We start from the raw sequence: 20,992 nt of genomic DNA, 5'->3' as shown, positions 1-20,992 counted from the left end.
CTCTCTCTCTCTCTCTCTCTCTCTCTCTCTCTCTCTCTCTCTCTCTCTCTCTCTCTCTCTCTCTCCTAATTTCTGCTAACAGGATTGAGGATTTTTAAAAGCCCAGAATCCCAGACCTCATACATCTTTCTATTATACAGTCTTCAGATTAATCACATTATTTTTGTAATGATTCTCCTGATCTCAGCAACCGGTGGAAACAGGCATAGACAGATTGCCTTCAGAAGAAAGCAAACAGGCAAGGCAATCCCTATTTATTGATCCAATTCCCCTTGACCAAATTGCACAAGTTTTTGAACTTTGCAGAGCAGTTAAGGGTTGCAACCCAAAAAAAGGGGGTCCCATTTGTTTTTGACACAGGTTGCTCTGTAGCACTTTTTAAAAGCAGGCTCCGGTTTTTTTGAAGTTGTTCTTTACTTCTTCTGCACTAGGCAGATGGCAGAAGGGGGGGGGATCCAAGCTGAAAAAACATCACGGCAAATCATGCCCACGGCTGGTTCTGCATTCAGACCAAAGGGGGTCCTCCTTTGGATAACAAGTGGAGTGATAATTATAGATTAGAAAAGAGCCAGATCAGCAGCTGTTGCTGCTTGCGTTTGTTCCCTGTTGTAGCTGACAGCAGTAGAGAACTTGGCAAAAACAGGCTTCCAGAAGTGGAAAGACACGTTAACCCCTGTGCTTGTCAGTCCGCTACGGTAAGGACTCCAGGGAGCAATTAAAGCCCAGATAGGCTGTGTGCCTAAGGTGGAGAGGGAAACAAAGTGACCTGAACGCTCCCTTGCTTGGGGAGCACAGAAGGCCTCAGATCAGCAGGTTAGTCAATTTTTATTTTGATATCTCTCCGTGCTTCAGTTAACCTGATCTCTTAAAATGGCATTTGCAACGTGCACACTTTTTTTGGGGGGGGGGAATAAATTATGTTTTTTAAACATGTAGCAAAGTACTGATTAGTCCTCCTGTAGCCTTTCTATGCTTGCATGTGGTTGATGTTCTTACGGCGTTTTATTTACACTAGCAATTCTAGGATACACAGTTACTGTACAACACACACAAAACCCGCAGCAGTTATTTATAGTTGCAAAATACTGGCTGTAGAGGCATTCGGTGGTTGCTTTTCGTGATGAGCAGATTATGGTCTGTGATTATTTAATACATTTATTAAAAGCTTGCGTGATCAATTTATATGAGCTCATTTATTGGGAGGGTGTCATGGAAGGGCCTCAAAGGGAAAATGGTGAATAGAGGTGAGATTAATACTCCTTTCCAATATGAGTTTTAAAAATCTATTATTTAAAAAAAAATTGAAAATTTTGAGTTATAAATTGAATAAATAATATGGTTTGGAGGCTAATGTATAATCCCATTATCCATTATGTGTGGCTAATAAAACCATGCAGGTCTGCATACAAGTAAATCCCCTTGAATTTTGTGGGGCTTGTTTCCAGGTTAAGTGTTTAAGGGATTACAGCCTAAATTCCACCATTTTCAGCAAAGCCAGATTGCAGTTCATGTCTTCGTTAGGTGGTTTCTTAAACACAGCCAATGCATACTGCCAATAACATTGCAACTAATGTCTTTTGTTACTTTGGATCCCAACCGGCTTAATCGGTGCTTTGAAAATGTTTCAGCTAGAGGTTCCACTAATGGAACATTTGCCTTGGTTGGGAAACACGTCTCCTACTGCTAAATCTACTTGGTGGATGGAAAGTTGCATTCTGAGCAGCATGTTGAAACCCCAGTAAAAGTCGCAGGCATAGGCAAACTTGGCCCTCCAGATGTTTTGGGACTACAACTCCCATCATCCTTAGCTAATAGGACCACCAGGGATGGTGGGAGTTGTAGTCCCAAAACATCTGGAGGGCCGAGTTTGCCTATGCCTGGTCCAGAGGGTCTATCAGTATTTCTATGCTCATTGGAGCACCATTGCTAATGACATGTTAGATTGGCGTTAGAACAGCTTGAGTTACGTAGAATATATTCTGTCTATTAGCAGGGTTGCCACACAAATGCAGGATCCAATGTCTCTTGCAGAATTCATAATTTACAGCATGTTGTTATCTCTTGGAGCTACGTAGCTTGGAAAAATGTAGGCTGTGTCTGTTGAAATCACAGCAGGCATCCGGATTGTACATGCTGTGAATACTCGGAAAACACTGTTCCTTGTGGTGGCTGCTGTGATGCTGTATAAGTTGATACTCTACGTAAAAACTGAGCTTAAATCCTGGAAAGAGGGGCCTGGTGGGTGGGTAGGTAGTTCCCAGATCCAGAAGACAGCTGGATTTCCTGTTCTGGGTGGGGTTGCACTTCCTCTGAAGGAGCTGGGACGCAGTCTGTGGGTACTCCTCAAGCCACCTCTGTTGCCAGAGGCCCAAGTGACCTCCATGACCAGGAGTGCTATTTACCAGTTCCTGCTGGTATGCCAGCTGCAACTATTTATGCACCACAACAGCCTGACCACAATGGCCCATGCATGGTAAACTCAAGGCTTGATTACTGTAATGTGCTTTACGTGGGTCTGCCTCTGCCCCTGTATCCCTTCTAGAAGTTTCAACTAGGGCAAAATGTTCACACTGTTCACAGGAGAAGATTACTGTCAAGAAGTGACTCTGCTCAGTAACTTTGCTGAGAGAGCTGCGCTGGTTGCTGATTTGCTACCCAACCAGGTCCAAGGTGCTTGTGTTAATTCACAAAACCCTAGTCAGCTTAGGCCCAGATTACTTTAAGAATCATCTGATCCCTTAAACGCTACCACATGTACTGAGATCTTCCGATGGGGCAAGTGTGGTTGTCCCCCACACCCCTGAGGTTGTCCTTCAGTAGGGAGTGGAAGGAGGCATTAGTAGTGTGGCAGACCTTTCCCCTGTGGAACACCCTACCATACAAGTAGAGGTTTGGTGGGACCCCCTCCTCTCTTCTTTCTGACCCCTTTTTTTAACCAATGATGCTTTCTCGATCTCGTAATAGCATTTTTATGGATGCTTTTTTCTGATTGCATTCTTAAATGTAGTATACCGCCTTGGTATACTGTATATATTTTTAATGAAAGTGTGGGTTATCAGTACGCAAATAAATAAATATTATTATATGGGTTACCTGTTGTGTTTTGTCTTTCCATTTTCCCAGGAGCAATCAGCAGAGGCGATGACAGTCACATACTCTAGTAAAGTAGCAAATGCCACTTTCTTTGGGTTCCACAGATTGCTTCTCAAGTGGAAAGGAAGCATCTACAAACTGCTTTACAGAGAATTTTTGCTCTTTGCTTTTCTTTACACAGCAATAAGTCTATTATACAGGTACTGGGGTTTGTTTTTTTCCACCTCGTGAACAACTCTGTATTGCAATCTTTCCTTGGATAATGATGGAGGGATCTGCAACAAAACATTTCAGCATGTTGTTTTCCATTCAGGATGCAGTTGTAGCCAATCCTGCCCTTTCTCAGGATACTCTGTTCCAGGGATGGCTAATGTGTAGCCTTCCAAATGTTGTTGGGAGTCCTATCAGCTCAAGCTATCATGGCCAGCCATGGTGAGGGATGATGGGAGTTGTTGTCAAGCAACATCTGGATGGTGAAATATTAGCCACACCTCCCAGTTTTATGGCTCCCATCCCCCTCACCAACACTCAAGTGATCTGTGGCCTGAACTATTCCCCCAATGCAAATGCATTGGTTCCTTCTCCTCCATAAAGAATTTACCGGTATTTACTTCTCCAAACCTGAATTTCCCCCAGGTCTGCTTGTATCTTCTTGTACACTGTATAAGGATGGTGCTATCTAGACCACATAAAGATTGGTACTTGAAGAAAGACTTGAAGAAACATGACTACCTGGAACACAGTCCACTAGGATGTTCTCCTGCACAAGCTCTATTGAAGGAGCTGTGCAGTACCACTATTTATTTAATCTTCTTAAATGTATATCCTGCTTTTCTCATGGAACCCAAGACAACGTACAAGTGGTTTCCCAGGGTCTACCCATCCAGGCACTGACCAGTCTCAGACCTGCTTGGCTTCAGCAAGAATATACATGGTCCAGGATCTCCTGTTCCAATAAGAAAGCTGATTGCCTTGCAGTTATGATGGGAGTCGCCACTACACCGACTGACAATGAAATGGAAACGTCTCTGATATTCAACAGCAAAAGTGCTTTGTGAAAACAAAGCTACATCCCTTTATGAAGACAAATACTCAATTATAATAAGATGTCAATGGGAGAACTATCGTTTCCCCTCCCCCAATTAGTAATACATTCTAGCAAAAACAGGCCCACTTATATCTTGTGTTGGCTTTTCCTATCAAATTTCTGCAAGTGGAGCTTTGAGTGTAGGTTGCTTCCTGAGGTGTCCTTGGCCAGAGCTTTGGGTTTCTTCAGAGTTGGGTCACATGATAGCTTCTCCAGGGACATTAGGCTGGCCCCATCTCTGGTGACATTACAGGCAGGCAGCAAAAAATGTTTTATGATGCTGGATGCTTGCAATGGTTTTTCATTTACTGTGCTCTTGCTTGATCTGTAATTTTCTGTTTTTATTTTGTTGTTGAATTTTAATTTTGTTATCATCTTCTTGTTCACCGCCACAGGGGGCCCTAGTTAGGACTGAAAGGTGGTGCAAAACTGTTTTTATAAATGAATAAAAGGGAGGGTGCAATCTAGCCAATTTTGTCTTGTTATAGATCAGGCATCCCCAAACTGCGGCCCTCCAGATGTTTTGGCCTACAACTCCCATGATCCCTAGCTAACAGGACTAGTGGTCAGTCCCATGATCCCTAGCTAACAGGACTAGTGGTCAGGGATGATGGGGATTGTAGTCCAAAACATCTGGAGGGCCGAAGTTTGGGGGTGCCTGTTATAGATCTTTTGGGGAATGTCCTGGATAGTAATGAGAGTGGTTTAGAAGCAATCCGCAGAGTTTGATCTGGGTGCTGATGTGGATTTAGAGTTTGCATCTTTCACAACCTCCAAGATTCGCAACCTGCATCAGCTATTATGGCCATTGTTTGATTGATTCCCCCTTTCTCATCATGGATTATATAATCTGATCTCTGTTTTTAATGGGCTGTATTATTACCATTATACGGAATTGTGTTGTTGTAGAAATATTGTCATAATGCACTGAATATTTCTCATTTTCACCTACGTTGCTAAGCAGGGACAAGCCTATACCGTACATGTCTGCCAAGCAGCATGCCCCAATGAGTTATATGCCCGGAATAATAGTTGTATAATGATTTCATTCTGCATATCTGAGATTTTTCCATTCACTTGTCAGTCTCGGAGCAGTGGCTTTTGTCATAATTGTGAAACATACAGATGAGCTTTCTTATCACCTCCTATGCAGTAAATGACTATTAATACTAGTATTCCTGCTTGCCCATATTATATTCTTAATATGGAATTAACCTGCTCTTTATACAAAACTAATTTGAAAAACTAATATCTTTTTTTCTTTCTTTTTTGTCCTTGCAGATTTATTCTTACTGGTAGCCAGAAACGATACTTTGAAAAACTGGCCATTTATTGTGACAAATATGCAGAACAAATCCCAGTTACTTTTGTGCTTGGTGAGTATATACATATATATATTTATATATCCCATAATTACCATGACTTTGTTTAGGACAGGCATCCCCAAACTGTGGCCCGCCAGGTGTTTTGGCCTACAATTCCCATGATCCCTAGCTAACAGGACCAGTGGTTGGGGAAGATGGGAATTGTAGTCCAAAACATCTGGAGGGCCGAAGTTTGGGGGTGCCTGGTTTAGGACTTCACCAGTAACCACTTCACCAGTAACCTTGAAGCAGGGATGGGCAGTAAGACGTTTGGGATCTACTGGATAGATCTCTGGGTGAGTCATGGTAGATTGGCCCAGATTTCTTACTGCCAAATTGTTTAATAATATTAACTGCATGTCATATACACCAGGGTAGTACAGCCAGTAGGCAGCTCAGTTCACAAGCTGCTCTGATGCTGCTACGATCACAGTGTCAGTACCACTCTGAGGCCGGGAGACATGCTAGCACTAGTTTCTCCCCATTTACCAGGGCTGGAAGAGTGTAGCATCTGCTCCAGGCAAGTTGCTTTTGGGTATCATGGAAAGGCAGTGAGTTGTTACTTATTTAAATTATTAGGATTGTATTTGTACTGCTAGGGGGAAGGAGGAGGGGAAGTCCTTGTGGAATTTTCTGCCTCTGTTGCCAAAATAATATGGCTGGCCTTGGGTGCTGTACACCTTGAATTTTGGCGTGGGAGTAGGAATGCATTTGCTGCTCTGTCATGATATTTTTCCTGCTTCTTTCTTTGAATGCTCCCATCAAAACATCTGACTTCACAAAAGAGCTACAGCAGTAGTAGAAAACCTCTTTTGGCCCTCCAGACATAGGAGCCAACTCCTAGGGGCCGAGGTGAGGTCCTTTCAATGCCCCCAATAAAATATTTGAAGGGCCCGCCCCCTAAAGTTGATGGACATTGCCATTCAAATGGGGGGGGGTGCCACATCTTGTGATCAATTATGCATGGCAGGGCTCCCCTGCCCTCCCCATATTTTATTTGAGTTGGCACCCCTGCCTCCAGATGTTACTAGACTGCAACTCCCATCAGCCCTAACCATTGTGCTTCCTGACTAGGATGAGTGGGAGTCCAGAAGCAATTGAGCCACAAGTTGCTTTCCATGATGGAGTTGTTGTAAGCCTAGGTGTATATTTTAAACTGTGCACATTTTTTAGAAGAGCCAAAGCTATGTGATGATTTGCAGAAGCAAATGTGAACCGGGATCTTTCAAAATCTCCAGGCTTCTATGTTACTTTGGTGGTGAACCGCTGGTGGAACCAGTTTGTAAATCTGCCGTGGCCAGACAGACTTATGTTATTGATCTCCAGTACTATCCAGGGGAGAGACGAGCATGGCCGCTTGCTCAGAAGAACTCTAATACGTTACGTGAATTTAACGTCCGTCCTCATCTTCCGTTCAGTGAGCACAGCTGTCTATAAGCGATTTCCAACCATCGACCACGTGGTAGAAGGAGGTATTTGTCCATTTCTTTCCTTCTCCATCTTGGCTACGTCACATGTGGCCATAACTAAGCAGGGGCAGAATCTTCTGATGTATCAGTAATGTATATATAGACAAGGCACAGGGCCACATCATCAGAAAGAGAAGCAGCACTTCGGTCCTCATCCTGGGAGTTGCTTTTCCAGTTAGTGAGTACTTAGGGTGATACATGAACCATAACAATCATGCTAAATAAAAAAATTCCTTCAGTAGCACCTTAAAGACCAACTAAGTTTTTATTTTGGTATGAGCTTTCGTGTGCATGCACACAGAAGAAGTGTGCATGCACACGAAAGCTCATACCAAAATAAAAACTTAGTTGGTCTTTAAGGTGCTACTGAAGGAATTTTTTTATTTTGCTTCGACTCAGACCAACACGGCTACCTACCTGTAACTAGAATCATGCTAAATGTAGCATTATATAGGAAATGGGATTCCACAAGCAGGTGCAGTTTGACTTGAAGACCTTAGATTCAAAATGGTAGAAACCCATAGTTAGAGTTTCTGTCAGAGGCCGGGCGCCTCCTTCCCAAAGCCCAGGAAACTTCTGCCCGGCTTAGGGAGGAAGGCACGATGCTCACATGCACAACATATTCCCCTCCCCCTCAAAAAATTGTCCTCAGAAGCTGGTATCTCCGGCTCTAACTGTTCTCCTACAAAAAAATTCACCGCATGTCACTGCTCTCTTCCACATTCTGCACCAATTGCTGCCTCCAGACCAACCCCAAAGGTGGCTTGGGACCACCATATATATGCAGCACACAGCATGAGTTGTTGCTTCTCTTTCTTTCAGGTGAAACTGACAAGTTTTTTGTTTTTTAAACTACACCTTGACTACAATTTGGTTGGGCCATTAAGGGTCATATAAAATTGCTTCAAGAGCCGATTCGTCATCCTTGTTTTAGACATAACGTTTGACCATATGAAGGGCTTTATGGTCATACTTTTAATAATATAGGAGTACAAGCAGAAATGAGTAAGGTTGTTTGGGGTCACGTGCTTCAGAGGATGTGCTCTCTGAACATATAAAGGAGATCCAAAGGCAACTCTATTTCTTTATAAACAGGTTTTATGACACCAGAGGAAAGGAAAATATTTGATGATCTTAAATCTCCCCACCTTAAATACTGGGTCCCCTTTGTCTGGTTTGGAAATTTGGCAACGAAAGCACGACAGGACGGAAGGATCAGAGACAGTGTAGACTTGCAGAGCCTTTTGATTGTAAGTAAGCCAACACAGCTTAACACCAAAGGGGGTGGGATGTGCTCTTTCTTAAACATGCCTTGTTTACGTATATAAACCATAGTCCTGTCTCTTTCCTTTCCATTATATCACAGTGACTGAGTTTCATCCTACACTACAGTACACCAGGGCCGGCCCTAGATCAGATGACACCCCAGGCAAGGCGTCTTCACATCCTACCCTTCCATTGGTTCGCATGTCGAATGCCTTATTTTCATTGCATTTGTAGCCTATGGCTGCTGTCAGGCTTGAGTGTGGGGCAGACAAAGTGCCCACTAGTGATTCTCCTCCTATGTTGGTGAGCCTCCTCTGGCTTATCTAACAGCAGTAGGCTACTAGGCAATTGGGTCTGGGAGCCCCCATTTTAATTTCCCACAATGCCCTCGTAGTAGTGTAATTCTAGGACTTTGTGAGACATTAAATTTGCTGCTCCTGGCCCCAAGAAACATGAAAGGTGTGTTCCAAAAATACAGTGTTATATTGCCAGCTGTCATACACAAGTGACCTCCTCTGGTCTGTAGCAATGATATGATTTAAAGTTCAACTGAAAAATCCAGAATATAATTGGTTAGTTCAGGCTGCAATCCTATCCACAGATAGGATTCTACTTCTGAGTAGACATGTATAGATTGCACTGTTAATTTCATAAAATGTTATTATTTGGCTTTAAGGTTCCAGCCTTAGCGTTATAGCACCAAGACCTGCCATCCCCCTAGGCAATCCATTGCCTAAACCAATCCTGCTCTGCTACTCTGTGACATCACATCAGCTAAACCAATTGCAGCCAGAGAGTCTGTTACATCACTATTACTACCAAGCTCCACCATGCTAATAATTGTAAGAATGAAGTCGTTCTCTTCAATGACCACATCAACTTTGTGTTCGTGTATGTTTGTTTTCCACTTAGGAGATGAATCGTTATCGATCATGGTGTAGCCTGCTATTTGGTTATGACTGGGTTGGAATTCCCCTAGTGTACACACAGGTATTGGAATGAAACCTTTTGCCAATATACAGAAACAATGATGAATGGTGGGTAGAGATGGATCTTGGAAGGCTGAAAAGTTTAAACTTAAATGCAGTGTATATTTGAAGCCTGAAAGGTTTGTGTTTCTCCCTCCACCTTCTCCTGCTTTCACAAATAGTTGATTCCATGAATGGGGATCCTGTGGCCTTCTAGATGTTGCTGGACTCCAACTCCCAGAAGCCCCAGCCAGATTGGCCAATAGCCAAGGATTGTGGTCGTTGGAGTCCAGCAACCTCTGGAGGGCCACAGGTTCCCCATCCTGGTTTATTCACTTCTTAGGGCTGAGGTGGAATTGGAGACTCAGTAAAGACCAAACCCTAACAGCCCATCTTGGAGCTGCTCTCCCACTCCATGTCACGTTTGTATCATCTTGCATGAGAATGTATTGCACTGTAGGTGGCCAATAGAACTTTGCACGTTCACTTTGTAGGTCTCTCTCTCTCTCTCTCTCTCTCTCTCTCTCTCTATATATATATATATATATATATATATATATATATACACTGTATATATATATATTATGGCACACTTATTATACAGTAATTATATCCGTAATAGGGATGCTGTGGTCTAACCATTGAGCGTCTTGGGCTTGCTGATTTGAAAGTTGGCGGTTCGAATCCGTGCGACAGGGTGAGCTCCTGTTGCTCTGTCCCAGCTCCTGACTACCTAGCAGTTTGAAAGCAGTGCAAGTAGATAAATCGGTACTGCTGCAGCGGGAAGGTAAACAGCATTTCCATGCGCTCTAGCTTCCGTCACAGTGTTCTGTTGCACCAGAAGCGGTTTAGTCATGCTGGCCACATGACCTGGAAAGCTGTCTGTGGACAAATGCCGGCTTCCTCAGCCTGAAAGCAAGATGAGCACTGCACCCCATAGTCGCCTTTGGCTGGACTTAACTGTCCAGGGGTCCTTTACCTTATTATATCCATAAAGGTAAAGGTAAAGGGACCCCTGACCATTAGGTCTAGTCGTAACTGACTCTGGGGTTGTGACGCTCATCTCATGTTATTGGCCGAGGGAGCCGGCGTACAGCTTCCAGGTGATGTGGCCAGCATGACAAAGCCACTTCTGGGGAACCAGAGCAGCACACGGAAACGCTGTTTACCTTCCCGCTGTAGCGGTACCTTATTTATCTACTTGCAGTCTGACATCCTTTTGAACTGCTAGGTTGGCAGGAGCAGGGACCGAGCAACGGGAACCCCGTCGCAGGGATTTGAACTGCCGACTTTCTGATCAGCCAGCCCTAGGCTCTGTGGTTTAACCCACAGTGCCACCTGCGTCCCATATTATACTGTATCCATAGCAGTAGCTTAATGTGGCCTTAATTCATTTCAGGTTGTAACACTTGCTGTCTACACCTTCTTCTTCACGTGCCTGATAGGACGTCAGTTTTTGGACCCTGAACAAAACTATCCAGGTCATGATTTAGATCTTTATATTCCTATCTTCACATTGTTACAGTTTTTCTTCTATGCAGGATGGCTAAAGGTAAATCGCTACTACTGTATAGTTTTCCAGTATGTTTGGAATTTTCTTGTGCTTTTTTTTTTTGTTCAGATTTTTTTGTTGGGATTTCTTCCAGCCAAGTCAATGGAAGTAAAGGGCCCCTTGAAAAAGCTATCTATACTTTTGTTGCTCCTCTCCTTCCCCCCACCCCACCCCACCCCATTCCCCCTCTCCCATTCCCTTGCAAATCTGCTCTGGAAAATCTGCTCTGGAAAGTCTGTCCTGTCACTCAGATAGAAGCCCATTCTAGTCACACGAGGTCACCGCTAGACACAGCCTACTGTGTTTCATGGAGCTCAGCCAACAGCCCACATCCATGTCTCATAGTCCAAGCTAGGCTGAGATAAAGTGACAGTGATATTCAGACTGTGTTTTTTTTTCTATTTTAAAAATATTCTATAAAGTTTAAAAGCGCACCGGCTATGCTATTCAGGCATGCAATCTGAATAGACGCAATTACAAAGTACCGGTAAAGAGGATGGAGAGGGACACTTAGCAATTATTCAGCATACAGCATCACATATTGATTTAGGCAGTGCTATTGGGGGGGGGCAGGGGTACACATACCCCAAAACATTTTGTGAATCTACTAAGTTTGGCCTCATTGAAGGGCAGTATTTCGAGATGAGTAGGAAAATGAGAGTGCCCCTAAACATTTTTTAAAAGAAAAAAAAGCAGCACTGGATTTAGGCAATACCAAAAATATATAGCTATCCAATGTGCTATGTTTCTTACAATGATTCGCACTGCTGAGAGTGCATACTGCAGAAGGTTTGGCATTTACAATGACACTGCGAGCAGCATTTCTGAATTGCAGGCTTCTTGCAAATTCCAAGTACAGTGATACCTCTAGTTACGAACTTAATTCGTTCCGGAGGTCTGTTCTTAACCTGAAACTGTTCTTAACTAGAGGCGTACTTTCGCTAATGGGGCCTCTTGCTGCTGCTGCGCCGCCAGCACACGATTTCCGTTCTCATCCTGGGGCAAAGTTCTCAACTCGAGGTAACTCTTCCAGGTTAGCGGAGTTTGTAACCTGAAGCGTTGGAAACCCGAGGCGTTTGTAACTCGAGGTACCACTGTATTATGCACAGCATCCTGCCCATTATCAGCCATGCCAATCTGTTGAGCCGCTTGTAGCTCAACTTTACAAACAGCCCCGCTATCAGCAATGCAGGTTTTGGCAGTTTTATACATAGCCTACTATAAATTGCTACAAGTGTTATTCTGTCTCTTGAAATCCCACTGAGAAGGCTATGTATGTTGTGTATAGAGGAATCTGTCAGCCTTGGATTTCACAGGCCACTTCATCAACTGTAGTAGTGAGGTGGGGGGCTTTGAGGCTGCCTTTTAAGGGCAGGAGCCCGCTCAAAGGTGCTTACAAGGTAAAAAAAATAGTACAGAGAGAGAGAGATGAGTGAGTGGCCAGAGCTTCCTGCTTCTACCATAGTGTATATCACAGATGAAGAGGGAAGTTGCTCTCCAGTCATTTTCCTACAATGTACAGTGGTACCTTGGCTCTCAAACTTAATCCATTCCAGAAGTCCGTTCCAAGACCAAAGCGCGCTTTCCCATAGAAAGTAATGTAAAATGCATTAATCCGTTCCATACTTTTAAAAACAACCTCTAAAAATTTAACATGAATTTTACTATCTGACAAGACCATTGATCCATATAATGAAAGCAATAATCAATCTACTGTACTATAAAATAAATAAGACAGCATTATAGATGATAAAAATAAAATAAAAAATATTTCTTACTTGCACTGATAGTCATTGTTTGGATGGGGGGCTTTTATCCATTTCCTCAGTCACACAATCAATCAATCAATCAATCAGTAGCTGAACTGGGTTCCACACAGTCACAAAAACAAATTAACCGAAAAAGCCTCAAAAACAAAAACGCAAAATAAATAGCAAAAACAAAAGCACCAAAAACAGTGGTACCTTGGTTCTCAAACGTAATCCGTTCCAGAAGTCCGTTTGACTCCCAAAATGTTCCGAAACCAAGGCATGGCTTCTGATTGGTGTAGGAGCCCTGGAAACAATACCCAACAGCCACATTGGATGTTCGGCTTCCGAGAAACGTTCAAAAACCAGAGCACTTACTTTCGGGTTTTCGGTCCATAATGCTATGTACACCTCATTGCAATAGACCATCCTTGGAAAGACAAAAGCCTACCTGATTGTGGAAAGAGGTCATGTCTCCCCAAAAGGGTACAGCCACTGTATCAGATGAAACCTTGCCATTGCACAGGGGTGAGGAATGTGTGCCACTCCCTGATGTTGGTCTCCAGCTCCCATCAGCTCCAGCCAGCATGGCCAATAATGAAAAGAAATGGGAGTCATCTAGAGAGCCTCAGGCTCGCCATCCCTGCCAGAGTAGACTCCTCCTTGCCAGGAGCAACAGGAGCAAGAAATGCTGAACATACACAGGGCCACCGTGATCTGTAGGGCTGTGACTGCCCTTTCAGAAGCCATTGCACATGGAGACACTGGTGCAAACAAATAGTTTGTGTGCATGCCTGTCTCCCATGATTCCTGTGAGAGTGGTTAGCTAGTATGGGCCTGTCCACAGAGTTGTGAAGACGTACCTGGGGACGAGTAACATACTTGCTTTTCCTCAGTGACTCTATAATATCTGCTTAACCTGTACATTAGCAAATAAGCAGATTGCGGCAACAAAACAGTAACTCTCTGGTACTATCCTCCTCCAGAGAAAATTGATCCTCTAATGGTGCCTATTTAGGAACATCAAACCATATGTTTTAATCTGATTTTACCATATGAAGTAATAATAATTTTATTATTTAAACCCCGCCCATCTGGCTGGGTTTCCCCAGTATGTTATGTTTACATTGTAACTCTCACACATCTTAAATTCCAGATATGGGGCAGGTTATACAATCAAGACACACACACACACACACACATACACAGTATATATATTAGGGCAGGTTATACATTTTAATCAGACTTTGAATCATAGAATTGTAGAGTTGGAAGGGGCCACAAGAGTCACCTTGTCCAACCCCCTGCAATGCAGGCATCTTTTCCCCCAATGTGTGTGTGTGGGGGGGATACTTAAAAAATCACAGCCCAGTCCAACTTCATCATAAGAGCTTCCTAATGTCACAATGCAACTAAAAAAGTAGCAGCACTTCCAATCTCCCTGTTAAAAGCCCCGAGGCTTCCTTCTTGCAAGTACAGTCATACCTTGGAAGCCTAACGGAATCCATTTGACTTCCAAAACGTTTGATAACCAAGATGCGGCTTCTGATTTGCTGTAGGAGCTTCCTGCAGCCAATCGGAAGCCACGACGGACGTTTGGCTTCAGAACACTCACTTCCGGTTTTCGATCGTTCGGGAGCCGAAACGTTTAGCAACTAAGCCCTTTCAGATCCAAGGTATGACTGTGCTTACTGGGTCAAACTCTCCCCTCACTCTCTGACAATGTCTACAAAGCAGACCTTGTCATAGTGAAATTGCGAGTAGGAATACATCCTCTGCTGCATTTTTTTTATATCAAAAGAGGTTTGTTGCGGTTATGCTGCTGGCCCCGGTAACGATGTTAAAACACACGTTGCTGTCCGCCTGATATGACGATGTGAAGAATGCCAAAGAATATTGTGTTGATTTGTTAGCCAAAAAGAAGTGCAAACATAACAAAAAGAAATAACAATGTACACCATAAAGCATTACAGCCTGGAAGGAGAAGTTACAGCACATCTCCAAAGGTATTATACAAAGGTTCCCTCTACAAATAACAAAGATACATAAAAATAAAAGCATTCTCCTCCTGTGAGTTCTATCCTCATTGAAAATAAAGGTTCTATAAAGTCTTAGATGAAAGGAACATTTGCATCTACTGATGGCACCGAATACAAGTTAGTTTGCAAAACAGGTTATTTGAAATCATTGCCTGGCCGCCAGTCATTGCTGTTATGTATAGGGCAACAGTCCCCCTCACATGAGGCCCCTTTAATCCTACTTTGTGTTGTCATGGATTAGTCACTAATCTGTTCAATTCTCATATCCAGGAATCCTAAAATAGCACTTAATTGTCCTGGTTTGCATTTCTTTCCAGACTGTGATATCATGTGCCGCATTGCCCATGGCAGATGAGCCAACGCAATGTTTCCCCTTGTAGTCACTCTCCTTTATATCTTCCACATTCATTTAAGGATGCCCTGCAATGTGATTGCTTGTTCACAGATATCTGCCTAGCTAGGTAGTACAGCAAGTCTCATTGTCCTACTTCTGTAACATCTAGTTACATAATTGTTCGTAAAATCGTAATTCATCTTGAATCCACTGGGTTCGTGCTGGGATCCACTGCACCCTTGAGCCAATCCTTCTGCCATCACAGGATTGTAAGGTGGGCCCAATCTAGTCCTTTTCATCATGTTAGCCCAGGAGTGACATAACGAAAGAAGGCTTTCCTTCCTGAACCACCCACCTTCCGCTCTCGCCATCATGAGCAGCTGGGCTTTCGAGGTGATATTGGTCATGCTGGTCTGTTAAGCCCCATCACGGCTGACCAGGGCTTTGGATTCTTCTACCCAACTCATGCCATTCCTCTCTGTAACTGGCAGAATCTGTCAGATTTATCACAGAAAACCCAGCCTCTTTGTATACTTTACCTCCCCTACTCCAACAGATTTCTCAGTCCAGTAGATCAGGTGCCGCGTGCTGCAAAATCCACTTGGGAAAATGTGGAGCTTGCACAATCACCTATCAAAAGCATTGTCCTTACCCTCTAGGGCAGGCATATCAAACCTGCGGCCCTCCAGATGTTTTGGCCTACAACTCCCATGATCCCTAGCTAGCAGGACCAGTGGTTGGGGAAGATGGGAATTGTAGTCCAAAACATCTGGAGGGCCGCAGGTTTGACATGCCTGCTCTAGGGGACTGTGCATTAGTACAAATCTGTAGCATAAATATTTTTTGATATTTCAGCTTTTGGTGATGTACTTATATATGCGCGCAATTCTAATAACAGGTTGCTGAGCAGCTCATCAACCCATTTGGTGAAGACGACGATGATTTTGAAACAAATTGGTGCATCGATAGGAATCTGCAGGTGTGACTTTTTTTGCTGCCACTTACAATTATTTTCTTCAGCTCTGCAGCAATGTAATTTTTTTTATTTTCTGCCGTGGATAATATTGTGTGATGCCTTCCTCCCACATTTCACAGATTAGACTTCAGGCATATTTCAAACACTTCTTCGCAAGCTCCACTTCAACACATTGCTGAAGGGTCTTCACTGCCTGCCACGTTCATTTATTTTGCTGTGACTGATCCTTCACTTATTTCAGAGCTAAGAGGCTGCTTGTTGTCTTGGCAAAAGTACAGGAGAAACACATCATTACCCTACAATATGCTATCATCAGGAGTTCCAAATATTTTTTTGCTGCAGCTGCGGTATCTGAAACGTCAGGCTGTGTGCTGCATGGCTCTTTAGTGTTCATATGCATGCATTTTCCCTACAGCAGGTACTCTAGACCAGGCATCCCCAAACTTCGGCCCTCCAGATGTTTTGGACTACAATTCCCATCTTCCCCGACCACCGGTCCTGTTAGCTAGGGATCATGGAAGTTGTAGGCCAAAACATCTGGAGGGCCGCAGTTTCGGGATGCCTGCTCTAGACCCTAGTGAGCGCTCTGGCCAATGGTGGCGTTTTCTTCTCTGAGGTTGTCTCATTTTCCTTTGGTTTTGTTAGTCTGGACAGATTGTAGCTTAAAGCTACCAGAAGGGAGCTCTTTTAGGCATGCTCAAAGCCCTGTGGGAGCAGATCCGCCCTACTCCAAGCAGCAACCACTTCACATATTGCTTCTGAAATGCCCACGTTTCAATGTAATTTTGTCATATGGTGCAAGGAACTGCTGCTTGGAAAAAAATTAATGACAAAGGCATGTTGGGTGTTCTGGGTATGAATAGTGCAGTTCTCTCTATTCTCTAGACTGTGGTCAGAGTTTATTGTGCCTAAAACTGCATTGCAAGCTTTCTAATTCACGGCCCTCGTTCCAGGTTTCACTTCTGGCTGTTGATGAAATGCACATGAATTTACCCAGAATGAAAAAAGACATTTACTGGGATGATTCCTCCGCCCGCCCGCCCTATACATTAGCAGCTGCAGACTCCTGCATTCCATCTTTCCTTGGATCCACCATCGAAATGCGGTACGCAAGTCTGCGGTCTCCTACCATAGTTAGGCGGGGTGAAAATGGTTCCTTGTGGGCCCAGTTTGTTCCATCATTAACAGCCTAGTCCTAAAAGAATTCAGGCTTAGGTAAAGGTAAAGGTACCGCTGACCATTAGGTCCAGTCATGGATGACTCTGGGGTTGCGCGCTCATCTCGCTTTACTGGCCGAGGGAGCCAGAGTAGTTTCCCGGTCATGTGGCTAGCATGACAAAACCGCTTCTGGCAAACCAGAGCAGCGCACAGAAATGCCGTTTACCTTCCTGTTTACCTTCTACTTGCACTTTGACGTGCTTTCAAACTGCTAAGTGGGCAGGAGCTGGGACCAAGCAACGGGAGCTCACCCTGTCACGGGGTTTCGAACCGCCAACCTTCTGATCGGCAAGCCCAAGGCTCAGTGGTTTAACCCACAGCGCCACCCGCTTAGACATACCTAACTCTTGATAGAAGATACCAGATGTCAGACTATTAAGAACATAGCAAGAGCTCTGCTGGATCAGACAAAAGAGCTATCTCATGCACTCTCTTGTTTCCAGTCACCAGGCAAGCGCATGAGGGCAGCAGCACTCTCTCACTGTTGTTTCCGGCAAGTGGTATTCTAGAGAACGTTGCCTCCAACCCAGTGTAGACAACCTTTAGCACCATGACTAGTAGGCAAATTCATGTTAGAGGAAGCTATCGGTGACCACTAGTCAGAATAAACTACAAGATATTGTAGTTTATTACAAGATGAAAACACATGTAAATAACTGAAACAAATCAGTGGAACAATAACCCACCCTTCCCACAGACACATATTAAAAGCCTGCAGAATATGAATCTGCCTGAGGCCTGGTTGAAGAAGAACGTTTTTGTCTGATGCCTAAAGATGTATAACGAAGGCACCAGGCGAACCTCCCTGGGGGGAGAGCATTCCACAAATGGGAAGCCACTACAGAGAAGGCCTGTTCTCGTGTTGCCACCCTCAGGACCTCACATGGAGGAGGCACACAAAGATGGGCCTCAGGTGATGAGCACAGAGCCTGGGACAGTTTATATGGGGAGAGTCAGTCAAGGTTGGGCTGTGTTCTCCTCTCAAAGGTTTTGTTGTACTTCTGTAAATCCCGGGGGGGGGGGGGTTGCCTCCCTTTTCTTCATGGATGATGCCACCATGTGTGGATGGGGCCCCATAAGGATCCACACACTAAGAATTGCGTTCATTGATAGCAACAGGGATGATAACTGCTTTCATGTTTTAACTTGCAGCCTGGGTGAGAGCCAGTTTTTTCATGGAGAAAACTGGCCCCGGAATAACGATAAACCCAGAAGGCAGCATTCGATGCTGAGAAAAGTGAAGCGGTTCCTGAGTGTTCGTGAAGTCTCTCCTGCCCCAACAAGACGGTCCTACCAAAGGCAGTCGAGTGAGAACTCTGTTTTCTTCCCCTCTCACGAAATGCATCACATTGGCAAGTTGCTAGAAATGCACTCCAGGGGGAGACAGTTCTCCTCAAACAGCATGAAAAGCCATGAGAGGGGGCACGGGAGCCTGGATCTTGGAGTCATTAGAGAAAGCAGCAGGAATGAAGGTCTGGAGACAGGCTACCAGTCCGGTGCGGAAGAAAGCCTAGCTAAAATGGACTCGGCAGCCATTGAAAAGATGGTTGTTGAAAACGAAGGCAGATTGAATGCACAAAGCAACAGGGACGTTAACATCCTGACAGAAGAAGATTTTGGCAATCAAAGTGAGTCGGAGACTGATTCTGAAGAACCTGTGATGACCCACTGTGCCCCCCTGCACAGCTCTCCCACAGATTTGCTCATATCTCCTTCAGAAATTGCACCACCTCAGATGGGATCCGGGCAACAGGATTCCTCCACTGGTGCAAAACAGGAAAAGGAACCTCACACCCATCCAAGCACCACATCCAGCAACCTGCCAAATAATCAAATGTGGCAATGCCCAGATGTTTTTACTCGCCATGTGGCACCTAGGACAAAAACTGAATCTCTTTCCACAGAGTCTGGGACAATGCCTGGAGAAGGCAGCTTAAGTGCTGAGAGCACTCCCACGTCTTCTCCTGCTGCTACTAATACATTTGACATAGGCCACTTACCGGAACAAGTGGATGCTAGAGAAACTGATATCCTTTATATCGTTGAGTGTAGCAATGAGAAAAATAAAGGACACCTCTGACAAACTGGAGAGCACCAAGATGTTGTGCTGCTGACTCATGCCATGCAGGGCATCTATTTTTTAACAGCTCACCTCAGGGCAGGCAACAGCTTGCAGGCAACATTATGCTTCACCAAAAGCCTCCATATTGATAATACAATTTAAAAATATTTAATCCTATCTTGGTTTAATTATTCTGGGTAATTTAGCTCAAACTGAACAGGTAAATATGAGATACAGGTGTGAGGGGGTTGTATGTGTGCGTTGCGTGTTCACAATAAGATGACCATGCAGGTAAGCGCGCCTTTTTTGCACATTCAATATGTGTGTCCATTGCACCGAACCCAGAAGTGACCCAGAAACGTCATAAAGATGACACTGCATTGGAGCTTCTTTAAGAAGCACAGATAAGAGGGCAGCGGCAACATTCAGCAGGCATATTTCTGCCCATTACTGGCACATTGTGACTGGAGAAGGGTGAGAATTCTTCCTCCGAGCCCTGTCCATTTTGGCAACTGGTTGACATTTTACTGGGGCATTACATTCCGTATCATTTCTAGCCTGTTTTGCTACGTAATAGGTAGGAAAGAAATAAGTTCATAGAAGTCCCCATCAGTCACTAACTAGCCTTACCCTCCGTGGTTAATTGTTGCTTAATCACATCGAGCTACTAGCCATGATGGTCTCACTCCCCTTCCACAGTTAAGAGCCAGTATTGCTTCTGAATACCAGCTGCTGGAAACGGCAGGAGCAGATGAAGCTCTTGTGCTTGGGTCCTGCTAGCGGGTTTCCCGTTGGAACATCTGCTTGGCCACTGTGAGAACAGGATGCTGGGCTAGATGAGCCATCGTCCTGATCTAGCAGGCTCTTGATAAGATTGCATGAAGAGGGCGTGGCATTGCTTCCCATTGGCCCTGCCCCACCACCGAGACCACTGCCAGCCCCACCTCCATGCCATGTTGGAGAAATGTCTGCAATGGGGAAGCCTAGTGAATGTGTGCATAGATAGCCTCTCCCTCGATCTCTATTTGCCTGTGATAGCGATGGAAATGGATAATCTCCCCTTTCTATGAGATGTTTCCCCTGCCGTAATAAATTTGTTCTTGCTACTGTAACATGGGATCCAGACACACACCCTCACTCAGTTGCAGAGATTGTTACAGTTCCACCCCTTCCCGCTTTATTTATTCAACACTGACTATATTGTGGGGATGGGATATTGCACTACAGTCACTCAAAGGCAGCACTGTTCGCAAAAGGTAAAATGTGGCATGCTTCGAAACAACCATGACTTTCCCTGTTGCCTTAAGATCCATCCTTTCCCCTTCAAACTGTGAACAAATAAATATCAGTTGTGTTTGTTCACTAACACCCTGGCAGGTTTGGCATATTGCAAAATAAGCTTCTCACAGTTCTGGCACCAATATCAGATCATCAGTTTCTATCAGGCCTTCTTAATTAGTGTGACATTTCTGGTGACGTTTTCAATTAGAAAGCGCCACACAACTATTTCAGTGGCCTTTTTCAACAGAAAGAAAACCTGTTCGAAAACACATGCAGGAAGCCTCGAAAAACAGCATACGCTTGTGCAAATATTATGAGCGTTATTTGCATGAAGTGGGATATCATTACAATGGCTTCGTTTCTCTTGAATTGTCCTTTAATAACTAATACCTTTCAAAACTTTTCTTTTTTGTTGTTAGTAAAATTGTACTCAGATTTCTAAGAGCTAGCTCAACAATTATAGAAAATTTAGGAGCCAATTGACCGGAAAGCTCAGGAACCAAGAAGACCAAAACTTCAATAAAGAATGGGAAAA

The 20,992-nt window shown here is 44.1% G+C and overlaps 1 protein-coding gene across 3 annotated transcripts; it reads left to right on the top strand.

Moving 5' to 3' along the window:
* The first annotated feature begins 557 nt into the window (after positions 1–557).
* Positions 558–19,343, top strand: BEST3 (bestrophin 3). Of its 3 annotated transcripts, XM_035127783.2 has the most exons (10): positions 558–813; positions 3,124–3,293; positions 5,462–5,556; positions 6,783–7,016; positions 8,109–8,263; positions 9,192–9,269; positions 10,647–10,799; positions 15,819–15,899; positions 16,850–17,001; positions 18,267–19,343. In XM_035127783.2, exons 2-10 carry the CDS (start codon positions 3,142–3,144, stop codon positions 19,192–19,194), a joined length of 2,028 nt encoding a protein of 675 aa, XP_034983674.2. In that variant the 5' UTR covers positions 558–813; positions 3,124–3,141; the 3' UTR covers positions 19,195–19,343. The 3 variants fall into 3 exon arrangements, with proteins under 3 accessions (XP_034983674.2, XP_034983672.2, XP_034983675.2); XM_035127781.2 differs by lacking the exon at positions 558–813 and having other exon boundaries at positions 3,003–3,293; XM_035127784.2 differs by lacking the exons at positions 558–813; positions 6,783–7,016 and having other exon boundaries at positions 3,003–3,293.
* Positions 19,344–20,992: the final 1,649 nt, after the last annotated feature.

This window comes from Zootoca vivipara, chromosome 10 (genome assembly GCF_963506605.1).
Source record: "Zootoca vivipara chromosome 10, rZooViv1.1, whole genome shotgun sequence".
NCBI lineage: Eukaryota > Metazoa > Chordata > Lepidosauria > Squamata > Lacertidae > Zootoca > Zootoca vivipara.
This window is presented reverse-complemented; position numbering and strand designations above follow the sequence as displayed.